This window comes from Dromiciops gliroides, chromosome 3 (genome assembly GCF_019393635.1).
Source record: "Dromiciops gliroides isolate mDroGli1 chromosome 3, mDroGli1.pri, whole genome shotgun sequence".
NCBI lineage: Eukaryota > Metazoa > Chordata > Mammalia > Microbiotheria > Microbiotheriidae > Dromiciops > Dromiciops gliroides.
Genome location: NC_057863.1, coordinates 419487759 through 419503635, shown reverse-complemented (window position 1 = coordinate 419503635; position 15877 = coordinate 419487759). Strand labels below are relative to the sequence as shown.

Sequence of the window (15877 nt, the reverse complement as noted above, 5' to 3'; positions counted from 1 at the left end):
CTGTGTGACCTTGGGCAAGTCACTTAACCCCAATTGCCTCACTAAAAAACCAAAACAAAACAAAACAAAATGTTAACCATCATTATCATGACTGTCTATAAAAGTTTTTTTTAATCCCCTGGGTTCTTTTTGACAAAGGTGAAGAAAACTAATTCTGACACATTTACATGATTTTAGAGTTTGCCCTATGGCATGAGGTGTACTGTTGAAAGAGGATTATTTGCTGTCTTCCATACATTTTGTCGGAAAACCTCATCCTCCACTATCAGTGTTACAGATGAATTGGGTTATTCTATTCTCCATTATGCTGCTATGCACAACAGAGTGTCATTTATATGCCAGCTATGTAATTCTAATGTGAATGTCAACCAGAGAAGATCTGTGATGAGCAACCTAGGTACCAGTATGCTTTAAACCTAAAATTACGTTGTGTCTGTCCTATTTATTTCTTCTTTTACATTAAGAGAGCTTCTGGATCCCAAATAATGTGATACCATCATCATGTTTATATTGCTTCTTTGGATAGTAATTTAAATCTGATAGTGACATAAATTGTAATGACTCAGGAGATTGCCAATCAATGGTTAAATTCTTCTTAGTTCAATTAATTAGTCAACAAACATTTATTAAACACCTACTCTGAAGCAAGGCACCAAGGTTACAAAGACCAAAGTGACACTGTCCTTGCCCTCAGGGATCTTACATTTTATCCAGGAGAGGCAACACTCTGTTTGGCACCTAAGGTCCTTCACTGTCTGACTCCTGCCTACTTTTTCATACTTACTGCGCACTTTTCCTCTTTACACACTCTGTGGTCCTGCCAAACCTGACTTCTTACTGCTCCTCACACATGACATTTAATCCCCTATTCCCATGATTCTGTACAAACTGCTACCTGTGCCTGGATGTGCACCTTCCTCACCTCCACCTGTTAGAAGCTCTAGCTTCTTGCAAAGCTCAGCTCAAGAACAAATTCCTAAAAGACAGCTTACACGGAAAATTTAACAATCTACTCTTAGAGCTGATGCCAGCATACCCCTACCCCAAACATAAAAACTAGTCAGGGGTTCAGCTCTTGTCTCATACACTAGGTATGTGACCCTGGGCAAGTCACATAACTTCTCAGCATGTTTCCTCATCTGTGGAATGGGGATAATTAGAGTACCTACATATGCCACAGGGTTGTTGTGAGGATTAAATGGATACCATAGTATAAAACAGTTTGAAAACCTAGAAAGGTCATACAAATGCAAGCCATTATTATTTAATACAGAGATGTCTGGAGATTTCTTTCAGTAAGAAAACAAATAACAAAATCCCTACTAAGAATATTACCTGTATTTTCAAGGCTTCTGGCATGAAATAGATTAGTGTTCCTATTGTTGGCTGTTTTCTCTGAAAACTTCCACTGTCAGCTCCCATTGTAGACTGCTTTCTTTCCGTGCTTATTTGATATATTGCTGAGTTCTGAGGCTACTATAGTTCTGCCTTTGTTCGTGTAAGCATATCTTCTTACAACTTCTCTTAAGTATGAGTTTTACATTGTGAAGAAATTAGCTAATTGTAAAGTGGTGGTTAATGATTCTTTTGTTCATTCCTGTTTAGGAAAAGAACCTGCCAAAGCCGATGTGAAAAAAGACAAGAATGGTAAGACAAGTGAAATATTAATAAAATTTCCTTTTTGAAATTTGTCATATATGATAAAAGTTCATTCCTTTTGTTACTGTGTAAATATTTTATCTGCAAAAGGATATATGAAAACTAAAGGCCATAGTAATGGTCCTTTGTTGAGGTTGTAAAGTATTTGTTTTTTCTATTTTCCTCCAAAATTGTGACATTTGATGTTAATAATTTTTCAGCTTCATTTCTCAAATGGATTTTTTTCTCTCTTCAAGTATGGACCTAGAATTTAAGTATTGCATATAATTTGAACAGACTGAGATAAGATATCAGCATTACCACCTTCTTAATTATCAAAAATATCTCTCATAGCATTCTAGATTTAGAGCTGGAAGGGATCTTAGAGGTCATCTAATCTAACACAACTCTCATTTTACAGATGAGGAAACTGAGGCACAGAGAGGTTACATGACTTGCCCAAGGTCTTATAACTAATAAATGTCTGAGGTAGGATGGGAAATTAGGCCTTCATGAGTCCTAGTCCAGTGTTCTATCCATGTAGTTAAATCAAACAATTGTCACTTAGATCTAAAGATGAATGCTTTCAAAGTTAGCAATGCCTAAGGCTTCTAATCTACAATTAAGAATCTTCCCTTATACTCTCAACTGTCATTTTTCATTAAATAGTACTAATAATAATTATTATGAGAATGGTTTTGTGTTAGGGGCTGAAGGAGATACTTAAGAAAGGTAAAGGACAATCTTTAACATCTAGGAGATTACAGTCTAGTTGAGAAGACAAAATATACTCTCAAAAAACCAGTTAAATGGATAGCCCATTCAATTCAGCGAACATTTATTAAGCAACTGATGTGTCATGTAATGTGTTGGATGCTAGCAGTACAAAGATGAAGCTCAACAGAAAGGAGCTTACAAACCAGTAGGGGAGATAAGACAAACATAAAAATAACTACATCACCAGTTGTATTATGACAAGTGAAAGATAGAAGTCCAGTCAGAGGGATAGGAGAGTCAGGGAGGTTAAAGGAAGTTTAATAGAGGAAGTGGCATCTGAGTCATCTAAGGCACCCCCTTTTATGTGCCAGCTAGGTAGGGCTGGGGGCTTGACTAACAAAAGAGCCAGAAATCTGCTAATTATTTTTGAGGTAAGTTGGGCCTGGCTTTCACATTATGTTATAATTCTTCTGAAGAAGAAAGGAAGTGGTAAATGGATGGCAACTACAGAGGCAACAGTGGCAGCAAAAGTGTAGCAAGACAATGCAGTTTCAAAGGCTCAGCACAAATGAGAGACCAGGGTAATGATGAGTCACATAGAGGTGGCAACTGCTGAGGTAGAAGACGTTGCTTTAGCAAAGAACCTTGAACCACAGGATTTGCTGGAACCAAAGGGCAAAGGTGTGAAGAACAATGATGAGGAGAAGGAGCAAACCCGGACCTTGCCCTGACCATGGTGGCACAACTAGTAAGTGCTACTATGCTGATACTATGGGTCATGTGAACAATGCAAGTCTGGGAGGGAATTCTTATGCTCTCAGAGGGGACCTTGGGTGGAAACAGAATGAGCCACAGAAAATAATCATTATTGAGAAGAAGGCTTCAAGAAGGAGCCCAGTCTTTGTGAGCACAGAGCTTCAGTACATGATTCATCCTGTATAATGTAACTTGGAGCTATACCCATTTATCACCAACATTTAGGCTTACGAAGTATGAAAGACTTTTCTATGACTTCCCTAATTTTTCCTTACTTTCTTCATTCAGTTGTTTCTTTGTACTCTTAATGCCTGTTCCAGTTTTTCCCTTTCTTTTTCTCTATTAGTAGAAGAAACTCCAAGTACTAGAGAGAGAGAGAGAGAGAGAGAGAGAGAGAGAGAGAGAGAGAGAGAGAGAGAGAGGTTTTCGTGTATCTCTTTTCCCTGTTTTATTTCTCTCATGCCATAAGAAAAGTTGAAAGGGTGAAACTGGTCAAAGAAAGTCTCAAAACTGCCCAAGTAGTTCTTCTTCTATCCGAGTAGATGAATGAAATAGCTTTCCTTTTTTTTCTTCTTCCATTTAGCAGTGCTTCCATATACACAAGTAAAGTTTACTGATTAAACATTTTTCAGTAACAGAGGATGGGGCTTTGTTTTGAGTCACTTTTTTTAAAGAAAGAAAAAATACTGGATTTCTTACTTTAGAACATCACATTTAAACAAAATTAGAAAGATATTTAAATAAAATACATCAGTTTAGTATATCTATTGTAATGATTGGAATGATGCCACCTGCTGGAGACTTACTGTAGGAAAGCTCCACCATGAGGAGAAGGCCTCTGAGGGCAAGACCATGCAGCTTTTCTTTGGTGTCAGGAAGTGACGTTTGCTTGTGGAAGGAAGAGGGGGCGAGGCTGGTGCTCTCGCTCTCTTTCCTCAGGACACTGGTGGAGAGTGGAGCTAGAAATGCGCTCTCCCTTTAATAGATGAATCTAGGCCTTTCTCTTTCTCTTCACCAAATTCTTATTCTCCTTAATAAATGCTTAAAAGTCTAACTCTTGCTAAAGCTTATAATTTATTGGTGACTACTCATTAGATATTTTAGACAGACTAGCTAGAATTTTAGCCCCTTACACTATGCACGCTAACCTTAAAAGCATCAAATTCTCTTTATTTTCAAAGTGATTTTTTCTATTTTGTCATCATTTATCTTTCATTCCCATACTTTCAAAGTAAAACAAATAACACATAATTTTCTAAATCCAATACAAGAGACTCTTTATATTGTTGGAGCTGGGGAGAATGGCAGGTACAATGATATAAACTGGGGATATAGTGAACCATAGTATTTCTAAATATAAGTAATGATGAGCTAGGCCTTAATACAATTCTACTTCATTAAATTATTTAGTGGCTTATTTTTCAGGAAATTTTTTAGATTGCATATTGAAAATGGCCTGGGCTACTTAAGTAGTTGAACAGATCTCAAGTTACCCTGCTTGTTTATTCACTAATTAACACTTGTACAATTAAAATTAATAAATCCCGAGGGGCAGCTAGGTGGTGCAGTGGATAAAGCACCAGCCCTGGATTCAGGAGGACCTGAGTTCAAATCTGACCTCAGACACTTGACACTTACTAGCTGTGTGACCTTGGGCAAGTCACTTAACCCTCATAGCCCCACCCCCCCAAATTAATAAATCCTACTTGTTGAAAGTATGTTGCATAAAAAGATGAACTTAAAAGTACTGTTTAATATGCAAAACAAAGTATAACACCCTTTTTTAAAATTTTAGATCCTGCTGTGGTTTAGTGGAATGAGTGACCTGAAGTCAGGAGAAACCTAGGTTCATATTCTGCCTCTAGCACTTACTAGTTGTGCCACCATGGTCAGGTCATTTAATTGCTGTGAGCTTCAGTTTCCTTATTTGTAAAATGGGGATAGAAATATCTATTAATTTTCTCCATAAGTTTGTTGGAAGCATCAAATGAATTAATGTATGTTTTAAAATAGTTTATAAGCATTGAAGCTTTGTATAATTATATGTTAGTGATATTATATATAGCAATATGTTATTATAAATATCAACTGTTCTAACCATATTTAATCATTAAATTATTTTAGGTCCAACACCCCTACACCTTGCAGCTCAGGCTGGCTCAGTAGAAGCAACTGTCTGTCTACTAAGCCACAAAGCAGATTATACTCTATGTGAAAAAAGAGGATGGCTGCCTATTCATGTTGCTGCTTTCTATGACAATATTTGCATCATCATTATTCTCTGTAGGAAGGATCCTAGTTTGCTAGAAGCCGAGACAGCATCTGAGTAAGTCATTAAAGGCATAGAATGTTTTTTTTTTAATTCTAATTGGATTTGTGTCTGAAAGGGTGTAATTCTTCTATAAAAAATTAATTAATTTAATTTATTTTATTGGGGGGGGCGGGCAATAGGGGTTGAGTGACTTGCCCAGGGTCACGCAGCTAGTAAGTGTCAAGTGTCAGAGGCCGGATTTGAACTCAGGTACTCCTGAATCCAGGGCCAGTGTTTTATCCACTGTACCACCTAGCTGCCCCTAGTATCATAGAATCTTAAGTGGGAAGACAATTTAGAGGAACATTGAGGCCAACGACTAGCCAGTATAGTAATTATATTATAGTAATTTGACTTCCTGAAAGTTTTCACTTGACTTAATTTTGCTTTGAATTGTAAATGATAATTTTTAAGTTAAAGATTGTATTATCAGGGGCAGCTAAGTGGCACAGTGGATAGAGCACTGGCCCTGGAGTCAGGAGGACCTGAGTTCAAATCCAACCTCAGTCACTTAACCCCAGTTACCTCCCCAAAAAACAAAAACAAGATTGTATTATTATAGAATTTTAGAATTAGAAGGGACCTTAGAGATCATCTAGTCCTGACTCCCAAATAAGGAAGAAGTTCCTAATGTAATGCTCTTGAAGATAATAATCCCACCTCTCCTTGAATATAGTGATACAGCTTGTTTAGACAACTTAATTAGAAAGTTCTTTTTTATCTTAAGCCAGAATCTTAATGTACCCCAGCATTTCCTGCTAGCTCTCCCTCTGGAGCCACAAAGAATAAGTCTAATTCTTCTTGATAACAATCCTTTAAATACAATGTAAGGGATGAGGATACCCCTGTTTTCAGAGGACACTGTAATGATTGCACTGAGACTTAGAACACTATATATAGCACAGCCTCAGTGAAATCTTTGGAAACTCAAGAACAAGCAGCCTAGCAATCCACACAGGAAAAGTCAAGTGGATGAAGAATGCATATTGCCCAGTTGCAACTGGAAAAACAATGCATTGGGTTTATATCAGTGCATAGATCTTGGACAGGTGCTACAAATAGACAGGAAACCAGACCCAGAATTTAAATTTCATATTTGTAAAATTATGTAGTGCTTTCAGTGATACCAACCATCTTCCTGATACCAAAATGATCTCTCCCTCTCCCACCCCCCCGCCTCTCTCTCTCTCTCTCTCTCTCTCTCTCTCTCTCTCTCTCTCTCTCTCTCTCTCTCCCTTCCTCCCTCCCTGACTCCTTCCCTCCTTTTCTTTCTCTCTGTCTGTTTTTTAAAATATGGGCTTTTCTTTGACTTCTATAGGCTTCTTTGTAAAGAAGCAACTGGCAAATACAAATAAGAGACTGTAAAAGAGTATGCATGTGTCTGTAACTTCCTTTATTTACCAATATGACTCCTCCCCAAAAGATATGTATACTGATTTAAAGATAGCAGTGCCCAGGGACAGCTAGGTAGCATAGTGGATAGTGCACTGGCCCTGGATTCAGGAGGACCTAAGTTCAAAGCCGGCCTCAGACACTTAACACTTACTAGCTGTGTGACCCTCAGCAAGTGACTTAACCCCAATTGCTTCACCAAACAAAAAAATGTATATATCTCTATATCTCTATAGATATAGAGATATATGTATATATGTGTGTATATGTATATATATACACATACACACATATATATAGCAGTGCCCATATTGCTCTTTTCTTCTTTTACTTTTTTTACTATGTATATAAAATTATTTGTTATTGTTTTGAATGTATTAATTGTAATTTATAGATATATTATTCTTTTGGTCCCATTTTCTTCATTCTACATAACTTAATTTTCCTCATATCTCTGAATTTTTCATATTCATCATTTCTTATGGTTCAAGAGCATCCTCTTATATCTGCAGGTCACAATTCAATCTTTTTTCACTTGATTGACACCTACATTTTTCTCAGTTTTTTTCTATTATAAATAGTACTTCTAAGAATACTTTTATATGGGGGGCAGCTAGATGATGCAGTGGATAGAGCACCAGCCCTGGAGTCAGGAGTACCTGAGTTCAAATCCGGCCTCAGACACTTAATACTTACTAGCTGTGTGACCCTAGGCAAGTCACTTAACCCCAACTGCCTCACAAAAAAAAAAAAAAGAATAATTTTATATGGATAACACTTTTTCCCCCTGTTAGTAACTTCCCTGGGATCACTGGGTCAAAGGGATGTACAATTTTTCTTAGAAACATAATTCCATACTGCTTTCAAAAAATTGGAGGAAGTCTCAACTCAACCAGTAGTGTAATTATAGCCTATGTCTTGCCACAGCCAGTTTGATGGGGATCAAGTGGAAACTGGCAGTTGGTTTAATTTACATTTCTCTGACCATTATAGATTTTGAACTTTTCTGCATGCAATTGTTGGCTGTTGTTTTTTTTTTCTTTTAAGAACTGCTTCTTATATTCTTTGACTTCTCACTTGGAGAATGGCTCTTAGTCTGACAAATTTCTGTCAGCTCATACATTTTGTATGTCATACTTATATTGGAACTATTTGATGTGAAGTTTTTTTTTCAAAATATTTTTCCTTCTTATTCCACTTACACTGATTTTTTTTTTCTCATGGGGAAATGGGGGTTAAGTGACTTGCCCGAGGTCACACAGCTAGTGAGTGTCAAGTGTCTGAGGCCGGATTTGAACTCAGGTCCTCCTGAATCCAGGGCAGGTGCTTTATCCACTTCATCACCTAGCTGCCCCTTGCACTGATTTTTAAAAAAGCTTTATCTTTTTATATAATAAATTAATCTATTCTATATCATAATTTCTTTTAAGTCATAGTTTGTTAGGAATGTTTCACTTCACAGTTGTAAAAGATGTAATAATCTTTTCATCTAGTTTTTTTAAATGGAAGTTTATAAATATTTCAGTGATTTGACCTATTTGGAATTTATTTTTATATAAAGTGTAAGATTTTGTTCTGTTCCCATTTTCAACACAATGCTATTTATTTTCCACAACAAAATTTATGGAATTATGAATATTTTCTCTAGACTTTCATGATGCTAGGTTTATTGAACACTAGACTACTGTATTCATCTGATTACTGTGTAACCTATTTTACTAATTTCTTTTTATGTTTTTATCCAGTTCCACATGATATTGATAATTCCATCTTTATAGTATAACTGAAACTTGAGTGTAATCTCTCTTCCTCTTTTTTCTTTTCCACATTTTCCCTTAGTTCCCAATTAGCATGAACAATGAATCCCCCGAAGGAGTTGCATGTATTCAAATTTGATTTATTTTAAATTATGTTTTTATAAAATATTGTAATTAGTTTAACCCCAATGGAAATATATTGTACACATTTCTTAAATGTCAGTACTTCAGGGGATTCATTATTTCCACTAATCAGGACCTAACTGTATTCTTATCCTTTTGTTCTTGCATATGAATCATTATTATTTTTGTCTAAATTTGTAATTTATGCTAGAGGTATTTGATCAGTATAATGTTAAATCTATAAATCAATTTGAATAATATTGTCACCTTTATTTTTATTAGATTTACTTAACAAAGAAAGAGAAAAAATAAACATTGAATAATTCTCTGATTGTTAATTCTTCCATTAACTCTGTAAAAATTATTTGATGGTTGACTTTTTATGTTATAAGTGGATAGGTGATACAGGGAATAGAGCACTGGGTCTAAAGTCAGAAAAACCTGAGTTCAAATCTAGCCTCAGACACTTACTAGCTGTGTGACTGTGGGCAAGTCACCTAACCTTTGTTTGCTTCAGTTTCCTCAGCTGTAAAATGGGGATAATAATACCTACATCCTGGGGTTGATTTGAAGAGCAAATGACATATTTTATAGTACTTAGCACAATGCCTGGCACACAGTAGGCAGTATATAAGTGCTAGCTAATAATAATAATAACAATGATGTTCTGTATATATCCTGATAAGTTAATTCTCAGATATTTAGTATATATTGTCATTATTTTAAATAGCACATTTTCTTCCTTTTTATTGGGGAAATGTAGAAATGTTGGTGATTTTTGTGTTTATTATATCCTAAATTTTTTTGTCTATTATTTCAATTAACATTTTTGTTCATTCTCCAGGATTTTCTAAATAAAAGTTCAATATATATATATATTTGTGTGTACACACATACATACATATCACCTGCAAATAAAGATACTTCTCTTTACCAATGCTTGTTACTTTAATTCCTTTCTCCTTCCTTCCTTCCTTCCTTCTCTCCTTTCTTTCCTTCCTTCCTTCCCTTCTTTCCCTCCTTCCTTCTCTCCTTTCCTTCCTTCCTTTCCTATTGCTTATAGCTAGCCTTCCTGAAACTCTTAAATATATTCATATAATAATATTTTTTCTTATTTTTCTTGTTAATATGGCAGTGTGACAGTGCATGATGTGCTGGTAGTAGTGTCAGGAAGAATTCCAAATCTTGCTTCTAAACCCTATTAGTTGTGTGACCCTAAGCAAATCACTATGTGCTTTCAGGCAATTCCTCAGGACAAATATAATGAATCATAGAAGGGTTTTAACCTGAACTTTTGGAGGAAGTATCCCCACCTGGTGTTCTCCATGTTGACCATAGCACAGTTCTTTGCATATGATTTATTATGTTAATTGTATCCCTAATATTGAACCACTTTTAAAGTATAAATCCTACTTGATCATAATGAATTTTTTTAAATGCATGAGTTTATATATGACTGGAATTATTTGTTCTTTAAATGTTAGTTTGAATTGACTTGTGGATACATCTGGCCAGACTTTTTTTTTTTTGCAATGTAGCAACTTATTAATGACACATTTAATTTCTTTTTCTAAAATTGGTTTCTTTAGATAATTTTTTGGTCAGGGTAGGTGTTTCGTGTTTTTAAAGGTTCTAATCCATTTCTTTTACATTCTTAGTTCTGTTGGCAAATAATTTCATGTTATATTCTCTAATAATTGTATTTCTTTGGTATTTATTGTAGCTTTCCTCTTCTAATTTTTTGTTTTGTCATTATGGCTTTCTATCCCCCCCCCATTTTTTTTTGTTTAATTTAGCATGATTAATTCCATTTATCTACTTTTTGAAGAATTACATGTTGAATTTAATAATAGCTAGCATTTACATAGCACTTCAATGTTTGCAGAGTGTTTTATGTAAATTATTTATTAATTCAATTATTCACTTTTAATTCTGCTAATTTCTCATTTGATTTTAGTGAATTCTATTATGTTTATTTTGGATATATTTGTTGATTTTCTAATTTCTTGTAATCATAAACAACTCATTTATTTTTATGTTTTGTTTAATATAACAACAACAACTAGCATTTATATGATGCCTACCTTGTGCTAGGCATTGCATTTTGTACTTTACAAAGATCTCATTTGATCCTCACAACCTTGAAAGTTGGTTGCCATTATTATCCCCATTTTATAATTGAGGAAATGAGACCAAAAAAGGGTTAAGTATCCTGTCCAGGGTCACACAGTTATTAAGAGTATGATGCTGGACTCAAACTCAGGTCTTCCTTATACCAGACCCCATGCTTTATTCACTATGCCACCTAAATGTATACAGTGAAATAAATTTGGATTTAAGAACTGCTTTAGCAATATACATCCCATAAGTTTTTCTATGTTGCATTATTACTGTCATTATCTTTGATATAATTTCTTGGTTTTATAATTTGGTCTTTGACCCAGTTATTATAACAAATTTTTGGTCTTTCTTTAGGCAGGTGTCTTTTATCATATTTTCCTTACTTATTACTATTCTAATTAAATGATAGTCTGTAACAGTAGTGTTTGAAATAATTGCTTTTATGCATTTTTCAAATTTATGGCTGAGAGTATGATCAGTTTTTTGTAAATAAACCATGCACATTTGAATAAAAAGAAAATTATCTAATAAATCTATTGTTTTATTAATGTCATTTAAATCTATTTTTCATCATCTTAGTCGATTTTGTAACTTGTTGATTTATTTCTCAGTTTGGCTTAACATATATCAAAAATGGGATGTTGATATCTCCTGATACTAATGTTTTCTCTCTTAGTTTTTTGTTCTTCAGTTTAATTTTCCCTGATAATGTAGTTTCAATATTATTACATATATATATATTACCTAATATTTATATTCTCTTGCTGTCAATTTTTATATTAATCATGATATAGTTGCTTTGTTTATCATACTTAATGCTTTCTAATTTAGAATTAATTTTACCAGAATCATGATTGGTAATCCTGATATTTTGGAGTCAACTGATGTATAATAAAAAATTCCAAATTCTAATTTTAAACTTGTAAGTGTCTTTCTGCTTCAATTATTTTTCCTTTAGGGAGTATGTTGTGACTTGTCTCTTCCCCACCCCCCAATACTGTAACCTATTTCATAGGTGAATTCAATCCATTAACATTCAAAATTATAACTGTTAATTTTTCCCCTTGATCTTACTCAGCTATACTTTTCTCTTTTAAGATCTAAATTATGCTCCCTAAATTAGTCCAATATTAGACATTTACTTTGACTACCACATGAATAGAATTTAAATCCCATTACTTAGAAAAATGTTAATTTATAGACAACCACATTCCCAATCCCAATTTCTAGATTAATATTTTTTCCTTTTAAACTATAACCACTTTTCTTCCCTTTTGCCATTCCTGATTATGATGACTAATTTTAAAATCACCCATTCTCTTTCCATTTTGACTGTTCAGTATTTTTAGGCCCCATAATCAAATGATTTCCTTTTCTTGAATATCCCTTTTTCTTTTAACAACTAAGTATATGAATGTTATATGCTTGTTGATTTATTAGTGTCTTTTCCAGCCCCTTCTACTCTTATTTGTGAATCTTAGTTATTGGTCAAAATGACCTTCCATTTGGGCATTTTATCACATGAGTTAAAATAATTGTTACCTAGATGTTCTCCTTTGACATATATTTGAATGTTAAGGACAGTAGTAGCAGAATGTGCTGTTATGTGATAAGCAGTGAGCATATTTCAAACCCTTTCAGTTTATGTACCTGATATAATTTTTTCACATTTATTAAAAATATCAAACATTAAACACAATCAAGAATACTATAAAATATCACATTACAAATCTACAACAATGTACAGAATAAATTATAATTTTGAATATACCAATTCCTTCCATCACTTGATACTACTTCAAATTATAACAACTCTTCTGGATTTTTGTTGATTCTGGTTAAAATTCATGATATTATCCCACCCACTGCTTTTTTCTTCTTCCTTGGAACATTTCAGGTTTTATAGCACTCTTGCTATTATTTTACTTGCCATGTATAACTTTTATATACATTTAGTTTTTACGGTTTCTCTTGATTTAGTGGTTCAAAATTTTACCTGATATTTCCCCTTATTTTCATTTTAAATCTCCTTGAGTATAATGTTCTCTACAAGAATTACCTGGAGGTTTGTTCTTGGGCTGGTTTACATATTTAAGGCCTTGGTCTGGTTTGTTTGTTTTTTTTTTTAATAAAAATTCTCAGGGGGCAGCTAGGTGGCGCAGTAGATAGAGCACCGGCCCTGGATTCAGGAGTATCTGAGTTCAAATCCAGCCTCAGACACTTAACACTTACTAGCTGTGTGACCCTGGGCAAGTCACTTAACCCCAACTGCCTCACCAAAAAAAAGAAAAAAGAAGAAGAAAAAAATTCTTTAATAAGCTGTGAGGAATTTAAAATGTTCATATTTTTAAACTTCATGTCATTCTGTTGTTGTTCAGTCCTTACAATTATGTCAGACTCTTTTGTGACCCCATTTGGGGTTTTCTTGGCAAAGATGCTAGAGTGGTTTGCCATTTCCTTCTCCCACTCATTTTATAGATGAGAAAACTGAGGCAATCAGGGTTAAGTGACTTGCCAAGGGTCACAAAGCTGGTAAGTGTCTGAGGCCATAACTGAACTTAGAAATTAGGAAGACGAGTCTTCCTGACTCCAGGCCCAGCACTCTGTCCACTGTGTCACCTAGCTGCCCCTCATACATTATTAGGTTAGCTGGATAGATGTTTCTAGGGTGAAGTATGATATCTTTTGACTTTCTCCAAATCATGTTCCAGCTTTTTCTTTGTTTCCTTGTGAAAAGTGAATTATCCTTACAATTTGAACTTAGTACCTTGATGGGTGATGGCTTTTCTTTTCAGCTACTTCTAAAATCCTTTCCTTTTCAATGAAGATTTGCAGTAGGATGACAATGTGTTAGATTAATTGAAGCTGATTTTTTTCTCTTTCAAAGCATTGCATGTATTCTATTAATCTGTATTCTATCATAAATTGTGGGAAATTTTCATAAAGCAAATTCCTGGAAACAGTGATTATATTTTTCTCCCAATGAGCTATTTTACATTGCCTTCTATTTTTTCATTCTTTTGGTTTTGTTTTATTGTTTCTTGATTTCTCATAAAGTCATTAGCTTCAATTTGCTTAATCCTAATTTTTAAGGAGTTATTTTCTTCAGTGAGCTTTTTGTACCTCCTTTTCTGTTTGGGCAATTTGGCTTTTCAAGGCATTCTTTTCCTCACTGGATTTTTGTACCTCTTTTACCACTTGGCTTAGTCTGTTTTTGAAAGTGTTATTTTCTTCAGTATTTTTTTGTGTCTCCTTTACCAAGCTATTGACATTTTTTTCATGATTTTCTTGCATCACTCTCATTTCTCTTCCCATTTTTTCTCTACCTCTCTTACTTTATTTTGAAAGTCATTTTTGAGAGTTTCTATGGCCTAAGACCAATTCATATTTTTCTTGGAAGCTTTCTATATAGGAGCTTTGACTTTGTTTTCTTCTGAAAGTGTATTTGATCTTCCTTGTAACCATAGTAACTTTCTATGGTCAGAATTTTTTTCTGTTTGCTCATTTTCCCAATCTATTTCTTGACTTATAACTCTTTGTTAAAGTGGGGTACTGCTTCCAGGGTGGAGGGTGCATTGTCCCAAGCTTTTAGGGAGTTTGTGCCACTGTTTTCAGAGACTCTTCAGAAGGATTTGTAAGTTTTCAGTTCTTCCAAGGCAGTATGATTTAAGGAGAGGTTTGTTTACTACTCTCCTGGCCTGTGCTCTGGTCTGTAAGCAACCACAAGCCTGCTTTTCTGCCCTGGAACTATGAGGAGTGTGGGGACCAATTTCTTTACAGGAGTGTCTAGCTCCACTGGGGCTGCAAGCTCTAGTGTGCTAGTGTTCCTCCCCTTTACCCCCTTCCCCCCCCCAACAAACTGCCACCCAAGACTGTGACCCTGATCCAAGTATGGGCAAAACAATAGAATCCTGCCTCCGTGTTAGCAAAAAGATACCTGTAATCTCCTTCTTGCCAATTGTTTGACACCCTTACCCTCTGTGGGCTGAGTTCCTGAAGCAGTTGCTGCTGATTCAGTGAATTCCAAGGCCTGCTCCTGGTTTACTGAGGATGGGTCTACACTGGCACAGCCTGCACTGGGCTTTTCTCCACTCTCACCCTGGTACAATAGACCTTTCCTGTGGACCTTCTAAGTTGTCTTTGACTGGAAAATTATTTCACCTGTTTTCTTGTAGATTCTGGTGCTCCAGGAATTGTCTTATGGAATTATTTGAAGGTATTTGGAAGGGTTTGGGGAATGCCTTTCCTTCATCATCTTTGATTATATTTTTCTTTGTATTTTACATAACAATTAAATCTTAGAAATTTCTTTGAATTCTTCCTCTACATCACATCATCATTGCTTATAAAATTTGCAAGCTTTTATCTAGTTGAGTCAACCTTTTATCTTGTCTGAGTACATTCTCTATAGGTTCAGTCTATTAGACTTCCAGTCTGAGAATTTTGTTTCCTATTAATTCTATTCCTTTTAATATATTCCAGTTTTCATAGTGATAACTTTATTACTTTATCTTGATCACACAGCTGTGAAGTGTATAAGATAGAATTCAGACCCAGATCTCCTCACTTCAAGTCCGCTCTTGTAGCTACTGCATAGAAAATAAATGAAGAGGAAAAAAAATAAAGAATGGTAACCACATAATTCACTTAAGCGAGATTTATTATGTACACAATATAGACCAACATATCCATACAGAATAGTAAATCAAAGTTTGCTGAGAGCTGTTCTTGGAGCCTTGTATGTGCTACAAAGAGTCATAAAGGAAGTAGAAAGTTCACTCATTGCTCCCAAAGAACTTACTGTCCACAAGTTTCCATTTTTAAAATATTTGTTGACCCATTAATTGAAAGATTAGTCAATTACTCAAACAACTAACATTTTTGAGCACCTTCTATATTCATAGCATGTCATGAAGTGAGGGAAATACAGAAGAAACTATAGAGGATAAGTTTATTGTCCTCTGTAAGAGTTTGGTAGGGAACATAGTTAAGTAACAAAGGAAAGGTATCCTACATAATATAATCACAACCTATTTTGTTTTGCAAAACCTTCATTCTGTGA

General features: G+C 34.7%; 1 protein-coding gene across 1 annotated transcript in view; it reads left to right on the top strand.

The window, feature by feature from the left end:
- The window catches only part of ANKAR (ankyrin and armadillo repeat containing), a 92485-nt gene that overhangs the window by 26598 nt on the left and 50010 nt on the right, over nt 1-15877 (top strand). The window contains exons 6-7 of the mRNA XM_043996621.1: nt 178-397; nt 5236-5437. Of these exons, the coding sequence (XP_043852556.1) occupies nt 178-397; nt 5236-5437 (422 nt within the window). The remainder of the gene's footprint in view (nt 1-177; nt 398-5235; nt 5438-15877) is intronic.